The sequence below is a fragment of the Anomaloglossus baeobatrachus genome, chromosome 2, assembly GCF_048569485.1.
Source record: "Anomaloglossus baeobatrachus isolate aAnoBae1 chromosome 2, aAnoBae1.hap1, whole genome shotgun sequence".
Taxonomy (NCBI): domain Eukaryota; kingdom Metazoa; phylum Chordata; class Amphibia; order Anura; family Aromobatidae; genus Anomaloglossus; species Anomaloglossus baeobatrachus.
Window position 1 is genome coordinate 490537935 of NC_134354.1, and position 19846 is coordinate 490557780.

The 19846-nt window shown below is 46.1% G+C and overlaps 1 protein-coding gene across 1 annotated transcript in view; it reads right to left on the bottom strand.

Moving 5' to 3' along the window:
* Window positions 1-16228: 16228 nt before the first annotated feature.
* Window positions 16229-19846, bottom strand: part of LOC142291721 (interleukin-1 receptor type 1-like) — a 92676-nt gene continuing 89058 nt past the window's right edge. The window contains exon 12 of the mRNA XM_075336462.1: window positions 16229-18906. Coding sequence (XP_075192577.1) covers window positions 18545-18906 — 362 coding nt within the window. The 3' untranslated portion in view covers window positions 16229-18544. The remainder of the gene's footprint in view (window positions 18907-19846) is intronic.

Consider the following 19846-nt stretch of genomic DNA (forward strand, 5'->3'; position numbering starts at 1 on the left):
TCTTTTAAAAACACAGCAAGCAAGGGTTACTCCAAGCGGAGTCTCCCTTTTTTCCAAAAATTGGGCCACACAGACACCCACCCCATCAGTGGCAGCACTTGGGCCCTAGTTGCAAACAGGATGTTTTGATTTGCATCAAGCACATTCAAAAATACGCTATTCTTAGCCGTCCCCAGGATGACACCGGGGTAGGTAGCAAAGTCTTTGCTGACCCATGACTTGTTCATCTTGGCTTCTTTTAAAAACAATGTAAGCAAGGGTTACTCCAAGCGGAGTCTCCCTTTTTTCCAAAAATTGGGCCACACAGACACCCACCCCATCAGTGGCAGCACTTGGGCCCTAGTTGCAAACAGGATGTTTTGATTTGCATCAAGCACATTCAAAAATACGCTATTCTTAGCCGTCCACAGGATGACACCGGGGTAGGTAGCAAAGTCTTTCCTGATCCCAGCTCTGTTCATCTTGGCTTCTTTTAAAAACACAGCAAGCAAGGGTTACTCCAAGCGGAGTCTCCCTTTTTTCCAAAAATTGGGCCACACAGACACCCACCACATCAGTGGCAGCACTTGGGCCCTAGTTGCAAACAGGATGTTTTGATTTGCATCAAGCACATTCAAAAATACGCTATTCTTAGCCGTCCCCAGGATGACACCGGGGTAGGTAGCAAAGTCTTTGCTGACCCATGACTTGTTCATCTTGGCTTCTTTTAAAAACAATGTAAGCAAGGGTTACTCCAAGCGGAGTCTCCCTTTTTTCCAAAAATTGGGCCACACAGACACCCACCCCATCAGTGGCAGCACTTGGGCCCTAGTTGCAAACAGGATGTTTTGATTTGCATCAAGCACATTCAAAAATACGCTATTCTTAGCCGTCCCCAGGATGACACCGGGGTAGGTAGCAAAGTCTTTCCTGATCCCAGCTCTGTTCATCTTGGCTTCTTTTAAAAACACAGCAAGCAAGGGTTACTCCAAGCGGAGTCTCCCTTTTTTCCAAAAATTGGGCCACACAGACACCCACCCCATCAGTGGCAGCACTTGGGCCCTAGTTGCAAACAGGATGTTTTGATTTGCATCAAGCACATTCAAAAATACGCTATTCTTAGCCGTCCCCAGGATGACACCGGGGTAGGTAGCAAAGTCTTTCCTGATCCCAGCTCTGTTCATCTTGGCTTCTTTTAAAAACACAGCAAGCAAGGGTTACTCCAAGCGGAGTCTCCCTTTTTTCCAAAAATTGGGCCACACAGACACCCACCCCATCAGTGGCAGCACTTGGGCCCTAGTTGCAAACAGGATGTTTTGATTTGCATCAAGCACATTCAAAAATACGCTATTCTTAGCCGTCCCCAGGATGACACCGGGGTAGGTAGCAAAGTCTTTGCTGACCCATGACTTGTTCATCTTGGCTTCTTTTAAAAACAATGTAAGCAAGGGTTACTCCAAGCGGAGTCTCCCTTTTTTCCAAAAATTGGGCCACACAGACACCCACCCCATCAGTGGCAGCACTTGGGCCCTAGTTGCAAACAGGATGTTTTGATTTGCATCAAGCACATTCAAAAATACGCTATTCTTAGCCGTCCACAGGATGACACCGGGGTAGGTAGCAAAGTCTTTCCTGATCCCAGCTCTGTTCATCTTGGCTTCTTTTAAAAACACAGCAAGCAAGGGTTACTCCAAGCGGAGTCTCCCTTTTTTCCAAAAATTGGGCCACACAGACACCCACCCCATCAGTGGCAGCACTTGGGCCCTAGTTGCAAACAGGATGTTTTGATTTGCATCAAGCACATTCCAAATCCACAAGCATTTACTCTCCCCAGGATGACACAGGGGTAGTAAATTCCTTCTGGATCCATGACTTGTTCATTTTGATGAACGTCAGTCTGTCCACATTGTCACTGGACAGACGCGTGCGCTTATCTGTCAGCACACACCCAGCAGCACTGAATACACGTTCAGAGACAACGCTGGCAGCTGGACACGACAAAATCTCCAAGGCGTAAGTTGCGAGCTCTGGCCATTTTTGTAGGTTTGAAGCCCAAAAGGAGCAAGGCTCCAGTTGCACAGTCATGGCATCGATGTTCATTTGGAGATACTCCTGTATCATCCTCTCCAGCCGTTGACTATGTGTCAGACTTGTTGTCTCTGGTGGCCTTGCAAAATAGGGTCTAAAAAAATTATGAAAAGATTCCATAAAATTGCTGTTACCGGCACCAGAAAAGGTCCTACTGGTACGGGTAGACTGTTGAAGATGACGAGACCGTCCCATGTTTGTCAAGTTACAACTGGGAGATTCACTCCCTGCACCTGCACGGTTGTTTGGTGGAAAAGCCGAGCTAAGATCTAGTAGCTTCTGCTGATACTCCTGCATACGTGCGTCCCTTTCTATGGCTGGAATTATGTCACAAAATTTGGACTTGTACCGGGGATCTAATAGTGTGGCAATCCAGTAGTCATCATCACTTCTAATTTTGACAATACGACTGTCATGTTGGAGGTAGTGCAACAAAAAGGCACTCATGTGTCTTGCGCAGCCATGCGGACCAAGTCCATGCTGTGTTTGTGGCATAGAGGTGCTACCCGTTCTTTCTTCCTCTGACATCTGACCCCAACCTCTTTCAACTGAAATTTGACCAAGGTCTCCCTCATCCGCTGAGTCTTCCATGTCCATGGACAGTTCGTCCTCCATTTCTTCATGTTCTCCTGCACCTTGCTCAACATTTCGCCTGCTACTATGCGCCCTTGTCGATCCCTGTCCCCCATGGTCCCATGCCTGCTGCGTTGGTGATGATGAACGTCTGGACCTTCGTGATGTTGTTGTCCCTTGCGCATATGAATCCTCCTGTAGTTCCTCCCCTTCATGTTGTCCCACCCCCTGACTCCGAATAGTGTTTAGCGTGTGCTCCAGCATGTAAATGACTGGAATCGTCATGCTGATAATGGCATTGTCAGAGCTAAACATATTCGTCGCCGTGTCGAAACTGTGCAGAAGGGTGCATAGGTCCTTGATCTGAGACCACTCCATCAGGGTGATCTGCCCCACCTCTGCATCTCGTTGGCCCAGGCTATACGTCATGACGTATTGCACCAGGGCTCTGCGGTGCTGCCACAGTCGCTGTAACATGTGGAGAGTTGAATTCCAGCGTGTCGCCACATCGCATTTCAGGCGATGAACCGGCAGGCCGAAAGACTTCTGGAGCGATGCAAGTCGCTCTGCTGCGGTGCTTGAACGGCGGAAGTGAGCTGACAGTTTTCGTGCCCTGTTCAGAAGGCCATCTAGGCCGGGATAGTGTGTTAAAAATTGCTGCACGACAAGGTTCAACACGTGAGCCATACAAGGTACGTGTGTCACCTTGCCCAGGCGAAGTGCCGCACCCAGGTTTGCAGCATTGTCGCACACGGCCTTACCAGGCTGCAGTTTGAGTGGAGACAACCATTTATTAAACTCGGACCGCAAAGCTGACCACAACTCCTCAGCTGTGTGACTCTTATTACCAAGACATGTCAAGCTAAAGACCGCCTGATGCCGTTGCGCTCTGCTGCCAGCATAGTAATGAGGGGTGCGTGATTCCTTCTGCGCAGTGAGAACGCTGGTGGCCTGACCAGGCAGGCTTGGGGCGGAGGTGGAGGACCCAGATGAGGTGGAGGATGCAGAAGCAGTGGCGGAACTTGGACAGACAGAGGATTGACACACAAGTCGTGGGGACGGCAAGACTTGTGCAGCAGACCCTTCACCATCTATCACCATAGTTACCCAGTGCCCAGTCAGCGACATGTAACGTCCCTGTCCATGCTTACTGGTCCAAGTATCGGTGGTGAAATGCACCCGTTCACACACAGAGTTTCTCAAGGAAGCGGTGATGTTGTGTGCGACATGCTGGTGTAGCGCGGGCACACCTTTCTTAGAGAAGTAGTGGCGACTAGGCATCTGGTACTGGGGCACAGCGACAGACATAAGGTCTCTAAAATCCTGTGTGTCCACTAGGCGGAAAGGCAGCATTTCGGTAGCCAACAGCTTACAGAGGGATAGAGTCAACCTCTTAGCTTTGTCATGGGTCGGAGGAAGTGGCCTTTTATTTGACCACATCTGAGGGACAGAGATCTGGCTGCTGTGTGTAGACGGTGTTGAGTAGGGTGTCCCTTGAAAAATGCAGGTTTGTGAGGAAAGTGCAGGCGGAGACATGATGTTGCCTTCATCCAACGTTGGTGCTATCGATGTCTGAGAGAGCTGTACACACTCACTTGTTTCCCCTTCCAAACCAACTGACGACCTTACAAGCAAACTGCCTGTTGCGGTTACAGTGGTGGAAGTTTTGCGTGGAAAAACAGGTGTGGCAGCTGTCCCCACAGTCCTAGAAGATGAAGAGCGCGCGGATGCAGTGGAAGGGGCGGGCGGTGGATGGTTCGCTCCACTAGGCCGCATTGCAGCACGGTGAGCTTCCCACCGGGACTTATGATATTTAGTCATGTGACGATTCATGGAAGAAGTTGTCAAACTGCTGAGGTTTTGACCTCTACTAACAGAATCATGACAAATGTTACATATCACATGAGTTGGGCGATCTTTTTCGATGTGAAAAAAGGACCAGGCTAGGCAAGGCTTAGAGGCCATGCGACCTGTTGATCCACCCCGAATAATGCTCATAGGCAGAGTGGTGGCTGAGGATGCAGTTGTAGACGTGCTACCAGTGCTCCGACTCTGTCCAGGAAGGCGCAAGGTAACTTCGTCGTCGGTTGCATCCTCCTCCACCGCCTCTGTTGACCTCCTCGAGTGCCTGACTGGGGGTTGACAGTAGGTGGGATCTAGAACGTCATCATCAATTGTTGTGTTTGCACTCCCCTCCCCCTCAGACCGAGCCTCTTCTTGCCCTGACGGAATATTTAAGTTGTCATCCCAATCGGGTATCTGCGTCTCATCTTCATCAGTATGTTCCTCATTGTCTATAACCACAGGTGTTACAGTTTGTGACAAAGGGTCAACATTATGCTCAGAAACTTGGTCCTCACGGCCTGAATCTGAGTCACAAAGGTTCTGGGCATCACTGCAGACCATTTCCTGTTCTGTACTCACTGTAGCTTGGGAGCAGACCTCTGATTCCCAGGCTATAGTGTGACTGAACAGCTCTGCAGACTCAGCCATCTCAGTTCCACCATACTGTGCAGGGCTGATGGAGACTTCAGAGCTGGGAGAAAGCAAGTTTGATTGGGATGACAACTCAGAGGACTGGTGTTTTTTGGATGCGGTACTTGAAGTGGCAGAGAGGGCACTTGTTGGACCACTTGAGATCCATTCAAGCATTTTCCTTTTTTGCCCATCATCTACCTTTGTTCCTGTTGTTCGTGTCCGTAACAAAGGGAGCACATCGGATTGTCCACGGTAAGTAGTAGACATCTTACTTTTGCTGGTAGATGGTCTATCTTCAGCAGATGATAATGGAGCTTTGCCACCTTCCCCACGGACAAAACCTTTTTTGCCTTTTCCACCACGCCTCTTCCCCTTTCCACCAGCATCTGTCATTTTGCCACTCATGTTGATTGCGACAAGATTGTGGACTGAAAATGTGGTAGTAAAAATTGAGAGGTGGTGAAGATTGCAGTGGTGGTCTAGCTTTATTAACAGCAGAATAATAAAGAATAAATATCCCTGACAATGCAACTTAGTTATAATTAGTTGGAGTGTGCAACGCAGGCAGACGTGCTGCAAATGTCTTTGCACTAGTGGGACTATAGCAAAGTCCAATAGCCACGTATAGGATGCCACTAGGTACACTGAGTGTTTGCTAGTATAATGGCTTGGTTAGAATGAGTTGTAGTGTGCAACGCAGGCAGACGCGCTCTGCAAATGTCTTTGCACTAGTGGGACTATAGCAAAGTCCAATAGCCACGTATAGGATGCCACTAGGTACACTGAGTGTTTGCTAGTATAATGGCTTGGTTAGAATGAGTTGTAGTGTGCAACGCAGGCAGACGCGCTCTGCAAATGTCTTTGCACTAGTGGGACTATAGCAAAGTCCAATAGCCACGTATAGGATGCCACTAGGTACACTGAGTGTTTGCTAGTATAATGGCTTGGTTAGAATGAGTTGTAGTGTGCAACGCAGGCAGACGCGCTCTGCAAATGTCTTTGCACTAGTGGGACTATAGCAAAGTCCAATAGCCACGTATAGGATGCCACTAGGTACACTGAGTGTTTGCTAGTATAATGGCTTGGTTAGAATGAGTTGTAGTGTGCAACGCAGGCAGACGCGCTCTGCAAATGTCTTTGCACTAGTGGGACTATAGCAAAGTCCAATAGCCACGTATAGGATGCCACTAGGTACACTGAGTGTTTGCTAGTATAATGGCTTGGTTAGAATGAGTTGTAGTGTGCAACGCAGGCAGACGCGCTCTGCAAATGTCTTTGCACTAGTGGGACTATAGCAAAGTCCAATAGCCACGTATAGGATGCCACTAGGTACACTGAGTGTTTGCTAGTATAATGGCTTGGTTAGAATGAGTTGTAGTGTGCAACGCAGGCAGACGCGCTCTGCAAATGTCTTTGCACTAGTGGGACTATAGCAAAGTCCAATAGCCACGTATAGGATGCCACTAGGTACACTGAGTGTTTGCTAGTATAATGGCTTGGTTAGAATGAGTTGTAGTGTGCAACGCAGGCAGACGCGCTCTGCAAATGTCTTTGCACTAGTGGGACTATAGCAAAGTCCAATAGCCACGTATAGGATGCCACTAGGTACACTGAGTGTTTGCTAGTATAATGGCTTGGTTAGAATGAGTTGTAGTGTGCAACGCAGGCAGACGCGCTCTGCAAATGTCTTTGCACTAGTGGGACTATAGCAAAGTCCAATAGCCACGTATAGGATGCCACTAGGTACACTGAGTGTTTGCTAGTATAATGGCTTGGTTAGAATGAGTTGTAGTGTGCAACGCAGGCAGACGCGCTCTGCAAATGTCTTTGCACTAGTGGGACTATAGCAAAGTCCAATAGCCACGTATAGGATGCCACTAGGTACACTGAGTGTTTGCTAGTATAATGGCTTGGTTAGAATGAGTTGTAGTGTGCAACGCAGGCAGACGCGCTCTGCAAATGTCTTTGCACTAGTGGGACTATAGCAAAGTCCAATAGCCACGTATAGGATGCCACTAGGTACACTGAGTGTTTGCTAGTATAATGGCTTGGTTAGAATGAGTTGTAGTGTGCAACGCAGGCAGACGCGCTCTGCAAATGTCTTTGCACTAGTGGGACTATAGCAAAGTCCAATAGCCACGTATAGGATGCCACTAGGTACACTGAGTGTTTGCTAGTATAATGGCTTGGTTAGAATGAGTTGTAGTGTGCAACGCAGGCAGACGCGCTCTGCAAATGTCTTTGCACTAGTGGGACTATAGCAAAGTCCAATAGCCACGTATAGGATGCCACTAGGTACACTGAGTGTTTGCTAGTATAATGGCTTGGTTAGAATGAGTTGTAGTGTGCAACGCAGGCAGACGCGCTCTGCAAATGTCTTTGCACTAGTGGGACTATAGCAAAGTCCAATAGCCACGTATAGGATGCCACTAGGTACACTGAGTGTTTGCTAGTATAATGGCTTGGTTAGAATGAGTTGTAGTGTGCAACGCAGGCAGACGCGCTCTGCAAATGTCTTTGCACTAGTGGGACTATAGCAAAGTCCAATAGCCACGTATAGGATGCCACTAGGTACACTGAGTGTTTGCTAGTATAATGGCTTGGTTAGAATGAGTTGTAGTGTGCAACGCAGGCAGACGCGCTCTGCAAATGTCTTTGCACTAGTGGGACTATAGCAAAGTCCAATAGCCACGTATAGGATGCCACTAGGTACACTGAGTGTTTGCTAGTATAATGGCTTGGTTAGAATGAGTTGTAGTGTGCAACGCAGGCAGACGCGCTCTGCAAATGTCTTTGCACTAGTGGGACTATAGCAAAGTCCAATAGCCACGTATAGGATGCCACTAGGTACACTGAGTGTTTGCTAGTATAATGGCTTGGTTAGAATGAGTTGTAGTGTGCAACGCAGGCAGACGCGCTCTGCAAATGTCTTTGCACTAGTGGGACTATAGCAAAGTCCAATAGCCACGTATAGGATGCCACTAGGTACACTGAGTGTTTGCTAGTATAATGGCTTGGTTAGAATGAGTTGTAGTGTGCAACGCAGGCAGACGCGCTCTGCAAATGTCTTTGCACTAGTGGGACTATAGCAAAGTCCAATAGCCACGTATAGGATGCCACTAGGTACACTGAGTGTTTGCTAGTATAATGGCTTGGTTAGAATGAGTTGTAGTGTGCAACGCAGGCAGACGCGCTCTGCAAATGTCTTTGCACTAGTGGGACTATAGCAAAGTCCAATAGCCACGTATAGGATGCCACTAGGTACACTGAGTGTTTGCTAGTATAATGGCTTGGTTAGAATGAGTTGTAGTGTGCAACGCAGGCAGACGCGCTCTGCAAATGTCTTTGCACTAGTGGGACTATAGCAAAGTCCAATAGCCACGTATAGGATGCCACTAGGTACACTGAGTGTTTGCTAGTATAATGGCTTGGTTAGAATGAGTTGTAGTGTGCAACGCAGGCAGACGCGCTCTGCAAATGTCTTTGCACTAGTGGGACTATAGCAAAGTCCAATAGCCACGTATAGGATGCCACTAGGTACACTGAGTGTTTGCTAGTATAATGGCTTGGTTAGAATGAGTTGTAGTGTGCAACGCAGGCAGACGCGCTCTGCAAATGTCTTTGCACTAGTGGGACTATAGCAAAGTCCAATAGCCACGTATAGGATGCCACTAGGTACACTGAGTGTTTGCTAGTATAATGGCTTGGTTAGAATGAGTTGTAGTGTGCAACGCAGGCAGACGCGCTCTGCAAATGTCTTTGCACTAGTGGGACTATAGCAAAGTCCAATAGCCACGTATAGGATGCCACTAGGTACACTGAGTGTTTGCTAGTATAATGGCTTGGTTAGAATGAGTTGTAGTGTGCAACGCAGGCAGACGCGCTCTGCAAATGTCTTTGCACTAGTGGGACTATAGCAAAGTCCAATAGCCACGTATAGGATGCCACTAGGTACACTGAGTGTTTGCTAGTATAATGGCTTGGTTAGAATGAGTTGTAGTGTGCAACGCAGGCAGACGCGCTCTGCAAATGTCTTTGCACTAGTGGGACTATAGCAAAGTCCAATAGCCACGTATAGGATGCCACTAGGTACACTGAGTGTTTGCTAGTATAATGGCTTGGTTAGAATGAGTTGTAGTGTGCAACGCAGGCAGACGCGCTCTGCAAATGTCTTTGCACTAGTGGGACTATAGCAAAGTCCAATAGCCACGTATAGGATGCCACTAGGTACACTGAGTGTTTGCTAGTATAATGGCTTGGTTAGAATGAGTTGTAGTGTGCAACGCAGGCAGACGCGCTCTGCAAATGTCTTTGCACTAGTGGGACTATAGCAAAGTCCAATAGCCACGTATAGGATGCCACTAGGTACACTGAGTGTTTGCTAGTATAATGGCTTGGTTAGAATGAGTTGTAGTGTGCAACGCAGGCAGACGCGCTCTGCAAATGTCTTTGCACTAGTGGGACTATAGCAAAGTCCAATAGCCACGTATAGGATGCCACTAGGTACACTGAGTGTTTGCTAGTATAATGGCTTGGTTAGAATGAGTTGTAGTGTGCAACGCAGGCAGACGCGCTCTGCAAATGTCTTTGCACTAGTGGGACTATAGCAAAGTCCAATAGCCACGTATAGGATGCCACTAGGTACACTGAGTGTTTGCTAGTATAATGGCTTGGTTAGAATGAGTTGTAGTGTGCAACGCAGGCAGACGCGCTCTGCAAATGTCTTTGCACTAGTGGGACTATAGCAAAGTCCAATAGCCACGTATAGGATGCCACTAGGTACACTGAGTGTTTGCTAGTATAATGGCTTAGTTATCAGTTGGAGTGTGCAGAGGACAAGAGGGTACAGTGGCAGGATTGTGGTGCTCTGGGTAGAGGAATGGAAGACTGCCTTTCTATTCCCTCCTAATGGTGAAATGCAGGTAGGAAATCCCTGACCTGGGCTACACAGACGCTGTTGCTGTTTGCAGGACCTGTCACCTATGGCTCTCTGACCCTGCCGGTTGGAGCCCTTAAAAGGACTGCTATAAAGTGCTCTCCCTAAGCTGTCTAACGCTGTGTATGCAGCGCATACAGCTGTATCGGCTATAGGACTCAGGAAGACGGAGCTGCGACAGTGATGTCTGACACCAAAGACGCAGAAGGCAGATAATGGCGTCCGTGAAGAAAATGTCCGGTTTTATAATGCAGGGACATGTGACATGCAGATCCTATCACACATGCCGTTGCTTCTCTGGCTCAAAGTCCACTTAGCTGTGTGTGTGTCTGGGATTGGCTGACATGCTGGCCCGCCCCACAAGACGCGCGCGCTTAGGGAAGGAAGACAAGAAAAAAAAAAAAAAAAAATGGCGATCGCCATTATAGAAACAGCAGTGATCTGAAGGCGCTGTTCACGCACACTATACACTGAAATGTGATAATAGTTTGATTCACAGAGTGACTTACACTATTACAGCAGAAACCAAGCTATGATTTAGCTGTTTTTTGGCTGCTAGAACCGTTCTCGAACGTTTCTAGAACTACCGAGCTTTTGCAAAAAGCTCGAGTTCTAGTTCGATCTAGAACATGCCCCAAAATCACTCGAGCCGCGAACTGGAGAACCACGAACCACGAACCGCGCTCAACTCTACTCAAGAGCTCCGCAAACGCATCCAGAAGCACTTTTCTACAATCAACCTGGCGGCTTCTGATATCCGTAAAGGTAAAACTTTGACTTCTGTGGCCTCGCATTTTTTGTCCAAACATCATGGCAATCCACGTGGCACGAGGGTCACTGGCTTGCAAAAATTCTTTGGCAATGCCAGAGGGGGTTCTTGTTCAAAGTGGTTACTGCAAAATGAGTCCCGTTGGATCTACAATCTACACTCAGTAACGCCCATGGGACTGAACGAGGAGCTACTCTTCACCGGCTTTTTGGGCTGATTCGGGGTCCTATTTTATATATACATTTTTTCTTTATTCCTTCCATTTTCTTGCAGTATCTATATGGCTCCTGTAACATATTTCGACATCATGACAGTTGATTGGGACCGTCGCCTGTATCTGAAATATCCATATGTCTGAGGTCAAGGTGGAGCTACTTGTCTACTCTTCATTCCCAATGCGGATCAGCATGGAACATCGAGAATAATATTTTTTCATCATCACTTTTACAATGGTTTTGGGACTTTCTCTGTGATCCGCCCTGATACCCTATAGAAATGGACATACTACCTCTTGGGATAACCGTATTTCCAAACCCCTACATGTTGGTTTTAGGAATGAGATCTATAGGGTAATGTCATTATACAAACGCCAAATGTGGGTTATGATATGAAATATGGTGTCTTTATTCTAGGCTGTGCCTATATGTGTATATATATAATTATTCAGGTACATCTCTCTGTAGGTATGAATGGAGCCCGGGCTTATGTATATGTGCACACATGATCATACACACGCGACTATTGTGCGCGTGTGTGTAGATATGTGTGTACGTAGGTATGTGTCTGTGCACCTGTACAAATGCGCGGATACATGCACAGGTATGCATGTGTGTCAATAAAATGCCCAGTTTTGTACCTTTGATAAACACCAAACTGACATATTGTATTTACACATGTCTTCTTATCTATGGCTTACCGATGTGGATTTGTGCTGGTGTGGATTCTTAAAACACTTCTCACTGCATATATAGTGTGTTTTAGATCTACTCTAACCACTGCAGAGTGGATGCGGGGTTGCGCTCCGCCGCAGCAGCATCGGATGGCAGTTTTCCTTTTGTAACGCTTTGCTATGTATGCCTTTTTGTCTGCTCCACCTCGCCGTAGTATCCCACCATGCATGTGTTAACACGGTGCTGCTCAAACAATACACTCTGACTCTCACAGGTTTGTGTACTCTTGTTAATTACCAAGCATACTTATATGCTGCTCTGTTGTATACCTCTGCACTTGCCCTGAGGAAGCCGCTCAGGCGGCGACACGCGTTGGCCTGCTAACCCTGGGTATATTGCCGCTTTATATTCATGTTTGACTCCCCATTACTGGTCTGGTCTCTCCTGACTATCAGATCACATGCACTTATTGGTTTAACCGGCCTTTTTTTTTTTTTTTTTTTTTTCCTGTGCATTAGACTTTAGCTAGAGCATGCACTATTAACAAACCCCCTGGGAGGTTCTGTATTGTTAATGGATATGTGCTCAAACGTCCATGGTTTATGTACATGCTTAGGATATTTAAGATCAGGAACTTATTCTTATGTCCTGTGATTGTCCTTCTATATAATCGTTATATCCAATGCATTTGTAGGTAACCCTTTCCCTCTTTATGACTTTATATCTTATAGGGATATGTTACAGACGTTCATCTAAGAGACGTTGTTGCTGCTTGTGTGGGTCCAGATCAAACATTGGGTACATTTCAGCATTTCTATTTGGCATCATTTACAGCATCTAAATTTTGGTTATTTATGTATTTATCTTTACCATCTCCTATGTAATGCTGTTATTTTTATTAGTTGCCCAGGGTGAACCGACCTCACCTCTTGTTTGCATGTTCACTTTTGTATCTCTGGTTTTAAATGGTTTTAAATATTGATATACAATAAAGGCAAATTATATATTTTATAATATCGGTGTGCATTTGATTCATGTGCGGTTGCCTTCTTCTAACCGTTTTCTCAGGTAGTCACATACATACCAACATACACACACCCCCACTCTAGACAGTTACAAAAGTCAACCAAAAACCTTTGTTGCCTCCCTCCAGGGTCTGATGTCCACACCAGGTGGGGCGGAGCCAGGCGGTTGGCCCCACCCACCGAGGAGTTTACAGGCCTGGAGGCGGGAAAAGCAGTAGATGAGTTCAGGAGGTGAAAGTGAGAGGACAGAAACTGCAAGTGTCTGGGTTGGAGCCCAGGCACTGACAGCAAGGTTGGCAGACGGTGGTGGCCGTCTGCAGGAGTTAGCGGAACTCTGCAGAGCCGTAGGACTGGGGCTGGGCGGTGGGCAACTGCTACCGAACCGGGGAGCGGAGTGAAGCTAAGCACACAGGCAGGGCCATCGGACCCCGACCAGGCTTGGAGCCGCCGACAATAGTCAAATCTGTGTTTGACAGGAACCCCAGGGGTTTCCCAACAACCAAGACCCGACAGAAGGCAAAAGTCCACACCGTGAGGATGTACAGCCACCGACACAGGCTAGAGATTCAAGGGCCAGCGCCTGCGGGCAAAACTGGCTCCTACGGCACCTATACGCCGGGGAGCAGACTACCGGTGGGCAACCACAGGAGTCAGAACATTCTAAAAGGTGCAGGGAAAGACAGCCACCATCAGCCGTCCGAGGAGAGCACAACAACACTGCAGCCAGCTGCGGGACCCGTCCATCCGGCCGTTTGGTTTTCCAGAGACTTTGTCATTGATTGTCTGAGTGAGTACACCAGTGCCGTCCGGCACCGCGCCGCGCTGTCCCTGCACCCCAGCCATCCAGCCTCCCCGTTACACCACCGGGTCCCGGGATCAACAACCCCCTACCCACAGAGGGGACAACATCCTCGCTGCTCCCTACCATCTCTCCCGGGATCCCCGTCACCAGCAGCGGTGGTGCCATCATCACCACGTCCCGTGGGTGGCGTCACGAACTCTCTCCCCAAACCAACCATCCCCTTTCACTCACGGGTGAGGAGCGCTGCTCGAGTCCCTGGGTCCGGCCCACCGCTCGAGCCACCGAGCAGAAGCCCCGGACCCGAGCGTGGCGAGCTCGTCCCCTCCGCCCACGACATATAAAGCACCTTCAGATCAGTTAGAAAAGTCTGTACCTTATGTCATGTCAGTCAGAGGCCATGCTATGTCCAAAAATGTTTTAATAAACTTCCTGTAATAATTTGCCATTTTAACATAGCTTGTAACTTAGAGGGATCCATACTAAACCCAGAAGCGGAAATTATGTAACCCAAAAAGTATCATGGCCATATCTCTGCAGTATGAGACTAGTAACAGATCCTGTTTTTGAGTCTTTCACTGCCATGTAAGTCTCTTTATTAAATGTAGTTTCCATTCTTTTGGGGAGGTAAGGGTTAATGTCAGTTTCTCCTTGCCAGCAGCATTTTCATTCAGGTGCTTCCGGTTTGGGACCACTCCCAGTCTCTATATATTCTCTCTTCTCCCAGTACAGGGTGCTGGTTATTCTGAGTTCATTTGAAAGCTAGGCCTTGAGGTGGAAGGAGCTGCAGGAGCCCTTATCGCAAGTTGCTGACTAGATTTCAGTCCTGGTTCAGACTGCAGCCACTAGTTGGAGTTTGTCGTTTGTTGTTATCCCCTGTCTGTCTTTCCTTTCCATAGTGTTATATTAGTGCAGTGGTGGGGCTAGCATCCCTTATCTGCCAGCTCGCTAGCCAGGGTTCTTACAGGGTCTGCCAGGGTCTCAGGTATCCTGTTCGGTGACAGGGATGTAAACCTTATGGGGAATGGCTAGGAGTGCAGGGTACAGCTGCAGCTGAGTGCAGGAGGTGTCCCATCTTCCCCCTCACTAGTGCTAGGGCCCACCGTTGTTATAGTGTCCCCGATGTACCCCTTGGTTTGTTGTATGTTACACCATATGCCAGACCTCCCATAGTCACTTCATGACAGGAAGTTCCTAAATGGCGAATACACACTTCTCTAGTTTTGCGAACAACTTATTCTCTCTGAGAATCTGCAATATCTGTTTAACATGTTTCAAATGTGACCCAAAATCCTGTGAAAAAAACCCTGAAAAAATGAAAATGTTATGCAAGTAAATGATAACAAATTGCCCTAAAAGATGAGCAAATACATCATTCACAAAATGTTGAAAAACTACAGGCGCATTGGTCAGGCCAAATTGCATCACAAGGTTCTCAAAGTGACCCTCTGGCGCGTTGAACACAGTCTTCCATTCATCCCACTGTAGAACGTGAATCAGAATTTAGACCCCCCCCCCTTCCCCCAGATCGAATCTGTAGAACTATTTAGCACTGGTAATCTAGTTAAATAGGTCCGGAATGAGTGGCATTGGATTTGGGTCATCAACTGTAATCTGGTTGAGGTCACATAAATCCAAACACGGATGCAGTCCACCATCCTTTTTTTTGACAAAGAAGAAACCAGCAGCCACAGGGGATGAAGGTGGCCTAAGGTGCCCATTAGCCAAACTCTCCTTTATGTACTCCTTGAGAGCTTGTCTCTCAGGACTGGACAGATTATACAGTCTGCACTTGGGATACTTGTCCCCTAGCTTCAACCTTATGATGCAGGTCTGTGTGGCAGCAGCTCCTGACAACACTTTTCAGAGAACACATCACCAAACTCTGAGAAAGGATTCAGAATACTAGTGGTTATCGCAGAGATACAGGTCCCTAGACAGCGTTCATTACAGTAAAGCGGGCTTTACACGCTGCGACATCGCTAGCATTTCCTGGTGATGTCGGGCGCGATAGCACCTGCCCCCGTCGTACAGCAGATATGTGGTGATCGCTGCCATAGCGAACATTATCGCTACAGCAGCGTCACACGCACATACCTACTCTGCGACGTCGCTCTGGCCGGCAAACCGCCTCCTTTCTAATTCTAAGGGAGCGGTTCGTGCGGCGTCACAGCGACGTCACATGGCAGGAATCCAATAGAAGCGGAGGGGCGGAGATGAGCGGGACGCAACATCCCGCCTACCTCCTTCCTTCCGCATTGCCGGTGGAGGCAGGTAAGGAGGTGTTCGTCGCTCCTGCGGTGTCACACACAGTGATGTGTGCTGCCGCAGGAACGAGGACCAACATCGCTAATAAGCAGAAAACGATTTTTTGTTTCAGGACGACCTCTCCGCGGCAAACGATTTTGACCACTTTTGCGATCGTTTAAGGTCACACACTGCAATCTAGTTAATGAAGCCGGATGTGCGTCACAAACACCGTGACCCCGACGATAATTCATTAACGATATTGTAGCGTGTAAACCCCGCTTAAGATCTCCATATGATTATGTCCTCGATTAAATAACGGAATTTGAGACTTCGGGGGGGACAGACACAATGGAAGTTGGGTACAGGGACAGCTCTTGGGCAGATTGAGAGATTCCCCTTAAGGGCTCGCAGAGATTAAGTTAAAGTCACCAACAACCAATATCTATGAAACCAAAAGTATTTATTGTTATTGTTTTTCATATGATTAGGATCCTATTTACAAGTAAAAGTGACAAGTGGGAGATCTGCAAACATATTTCATAGCAAAGTAACACTGGAACAGATTAGCATTGTCTGATATTTACACATCGTAAGCACAGTCTAAGAATATATTTAGCACATTCTCTCATACTGTAGTTTAACTGTAATTTTAGTGTAACCTGATTGACATTTTGTCTAACTTTACACCACCTATTGTTTGGTTTAATTTGTGCTTATATTTTGAAAAAGTTGTGTTTTAGGCCACAAGTGAGGAGCAAAAAGAGTTTGAAACAAAAAAGTGCAGTATAAGGCTATGTGCGCACGTTGCATATTTGCATGCAGTTACGCTGCGATCTGCACCGCAGCGTAACTGCATGCGTCCTGCGTCCCCTGCATAATCTATGGAGATTATGCAGGAGACGCGCGCATGTGGTGTATTAGAGCGCAGCGCTTTGGCTGCTGCCTGAAGCGCGCGTTCTAAGAAGTGACATGTCACTTCTTCCGTGCGCTCTGCCTGCAGCACCCGCTCTGTCTATGGGAGGGGCTGCACTCAGAGCGCATGGAATCAGCTTTTTTTTTTTTCACTACGGACTCTTTCTGCAGCGATTTGAAGCGCACGTGTGCTGTTCAAATCGCTACAGAACGCTACATGCGCACATAGCCCAAGGCATGAATGCCACTTGGTGGGGTACACATTGAGACCAAATTCTGCCACATTTATCTAGTAAATTTGTTCCTACTGCATGTCATTCTTATACTGCAATAACATACATTTCCATCTGAGGTATGTGTAGGTCTCATTATAGGCATTAAAAGGGAATCTATGACCAGATTTTTGCTACTCAGTTTGAAAACAGCATGATGAAGGGGCAGAGACCCTGATTCCAGCGATGTGTAACTTATTGGGCTGCTTTGTTGTTTTATCTGCTGCAGGTCTACCAATTCTCTTAATGTGGAACTCAATATAACCCCGCCCACACCAGTGATTGACCGCTTTCTGCCTATGCATAGTGTATACAAGAAGCAGTCAATCAATGGTGGGGGCGAGTATGCAGAGCTCATGAATATACGGTAATTTAGGTTTATTACATTTTTTTAAAAATGTGAATTGCACTTATAAATGCTAGGATAGAATTTAGTGGTGGGTTAAAAAACAAGAAAAAGTGACAAACCAGACGCGTTTATAATTCTGGGTTGCGTTCTTAAATCTTGGCTGTTAATCCTAGCATTTATATATGCAATTCACATTTTAAAAGAATTTATTAAACCTAAAAAGGAAAAAAAAAATTGTACACACCTGGAAGCTGGATCGTCTTCTTGTTTCGAATTGGTACAGCACCTGGCAGTGGTGGGATACGTGCATCCTGCTTGTTCAAAACTGAGGACTATGCTACTGGCGTGAGCTGGTTTCTGTTTGTTTTCCTCCATTTATAATACCTTGCTGATAAAACTTTCATCAAAACTACAGCAAGCAGCCCAGTAAGTGATACATCGCTGGAATCAGGATCTCTGACTCTATTGTGGTGCAGATTAAGTGGGAAAAATTTGGCAACAGATTCACTTTAAAGATGTGAATGAGGCAGGAAAAGGCAAAAATGTATTGCAATGCAGTTAATAGTCTTGTCCCCCATTATTTAAATGAACTAAAACAAACACAGTAAACAATGAAGTATATCAGTTTTACACGTCTATGCCATCAAATGAACTTTGAAGCCTACAACATTCAATAAAGTAGAATTAACACCGGATGAAACGGCTTTAGCTTCTTGTTGACGACGATATACACCGGAGTTCAGCAGATGAAATGTGAAATCCTGGGAAAGTGTAGTCTGATGATAAAAGGAGGTAGTATCTAAATTGGTGACAAAGTGGAACTCGATTGAATGGTCAAGGCTGTCATAATATCTGTAGGTAAGAAGCAAGGAGTGCTGGTGCTTTTTGTCTAAACAGTTATTCCAGAGTGACTCACTTTCGTATCTGGAAGTGAGTGGTGTCGATACCATTATATTTAGAGAAACCTGCTAGGTCACATACATGTCTGCAAGTATCCTACACCTTTATTTCTGTAGTCACTAAAAGATGATAGGGCCATGGGACCTGGCAATCTCAAATACATCCCAGCAGGTATCTGTGGCTGTGATGTCTTCAGCGTCACTCATCTTCCATTGTGGTGAGCCAGAATTCCTCCATAAGCAGCCTAGTTCCTAGTGTTTTTGACTACAAGAACGGTCTGATACCGGTACAAGAATGTAAAAGTCTAGAACACTCAGTCCGTTTTCAGTCTTCCGAATGAATGTAGTGCAGTTCCTTTTCAGAATGACGCGGAGCCGGGGGCATCTGATACCGGATATTTTTCCAGAACCTTGTATTAGGTGAAAGAGCGGCTTCCGTTAATTCTCCTTTCCATCGCATGACACCCTGCTTCTGTTTGACGTATTTTATAGATTCGGGCATGTTTGTGTAGTCTATTATCTTCTCCGTTGCTATCAAAATTACCTTGACTTTATTCCGAATGAGAGCGTCATACATGGCTATCTTCTGCTCAAAGTCCTCACCATGCTTTTCACAGAACACGTTACCCAAGACAATAATTATTCTTCTGCTTTGTGAAATGGTCTCATCGACAAGGTCTGCAATAGCTGAAAGCACAGTAAAACAGATTGATTTTGTTTTAGTCATTTAGGAATTACACCAATATTTGCAACCTACTAAAGCTTTTTTATTTTATTTTTTTCTATAATTCCAATTTGATTCAGTATATATATATATATATATATATATATATATATATATATATATATATATATATATATATATATATATATATATATATATATATATATATATATATATATCTTTAAAGAGGTCATAGCTCTATTTTTTTTAGAATTTGTTGCTTGCAGACACTTCTGCAATGAGATTACAAACTTAAAGGGGTTGGTCCGATTTTAAGCTACATGTCTACAGTTACTCTACGTGACTTCATATATGTGATTCCTCACATCGTGTGCACTGCACACTGTGAGGATTCTCCGGGTGCCAGCAGTCATGTGCCCCTAAGTATGTGCTATGCATACTCACGGCCACATTCAGGCTAGACTGTTTCCAGCCTCACTCAGTATACACTTGCACTGAGCAAGGCAGCACCCATCTATTCGGAATGTGGCCAGAAATATTAATATTGCTTGCTTCAAGTTATATGTTTGCCTGCTCCAGATATCGGAGAATCCTCACCACTCTTAGTGTATACAATGTGATTTTTCACAAGTTTTCAGTCACATAGAGTAACACAGTGACTGCAGACTTGAAGCTTAATACCAGACAACCCATTTAATACACTCCAGCTAACATTGAACTCAATGGTGATTCCGCATGCACTAAGCGCCATCTAGCGGTAGCTGAAGGTATAACCATGCCATCGCTTGATTATGTATATGAGCCTGCAAGTGATTTTGTAGCCTTGTGTTAAATGCTATGAAGCTAAACTGTATTATGAAACTAAGGAGTTTTAACCTCACATGAAATAATAATATTAAGAAAATATGATGCACTGATTGTGATATTATTTAAATAAATAGT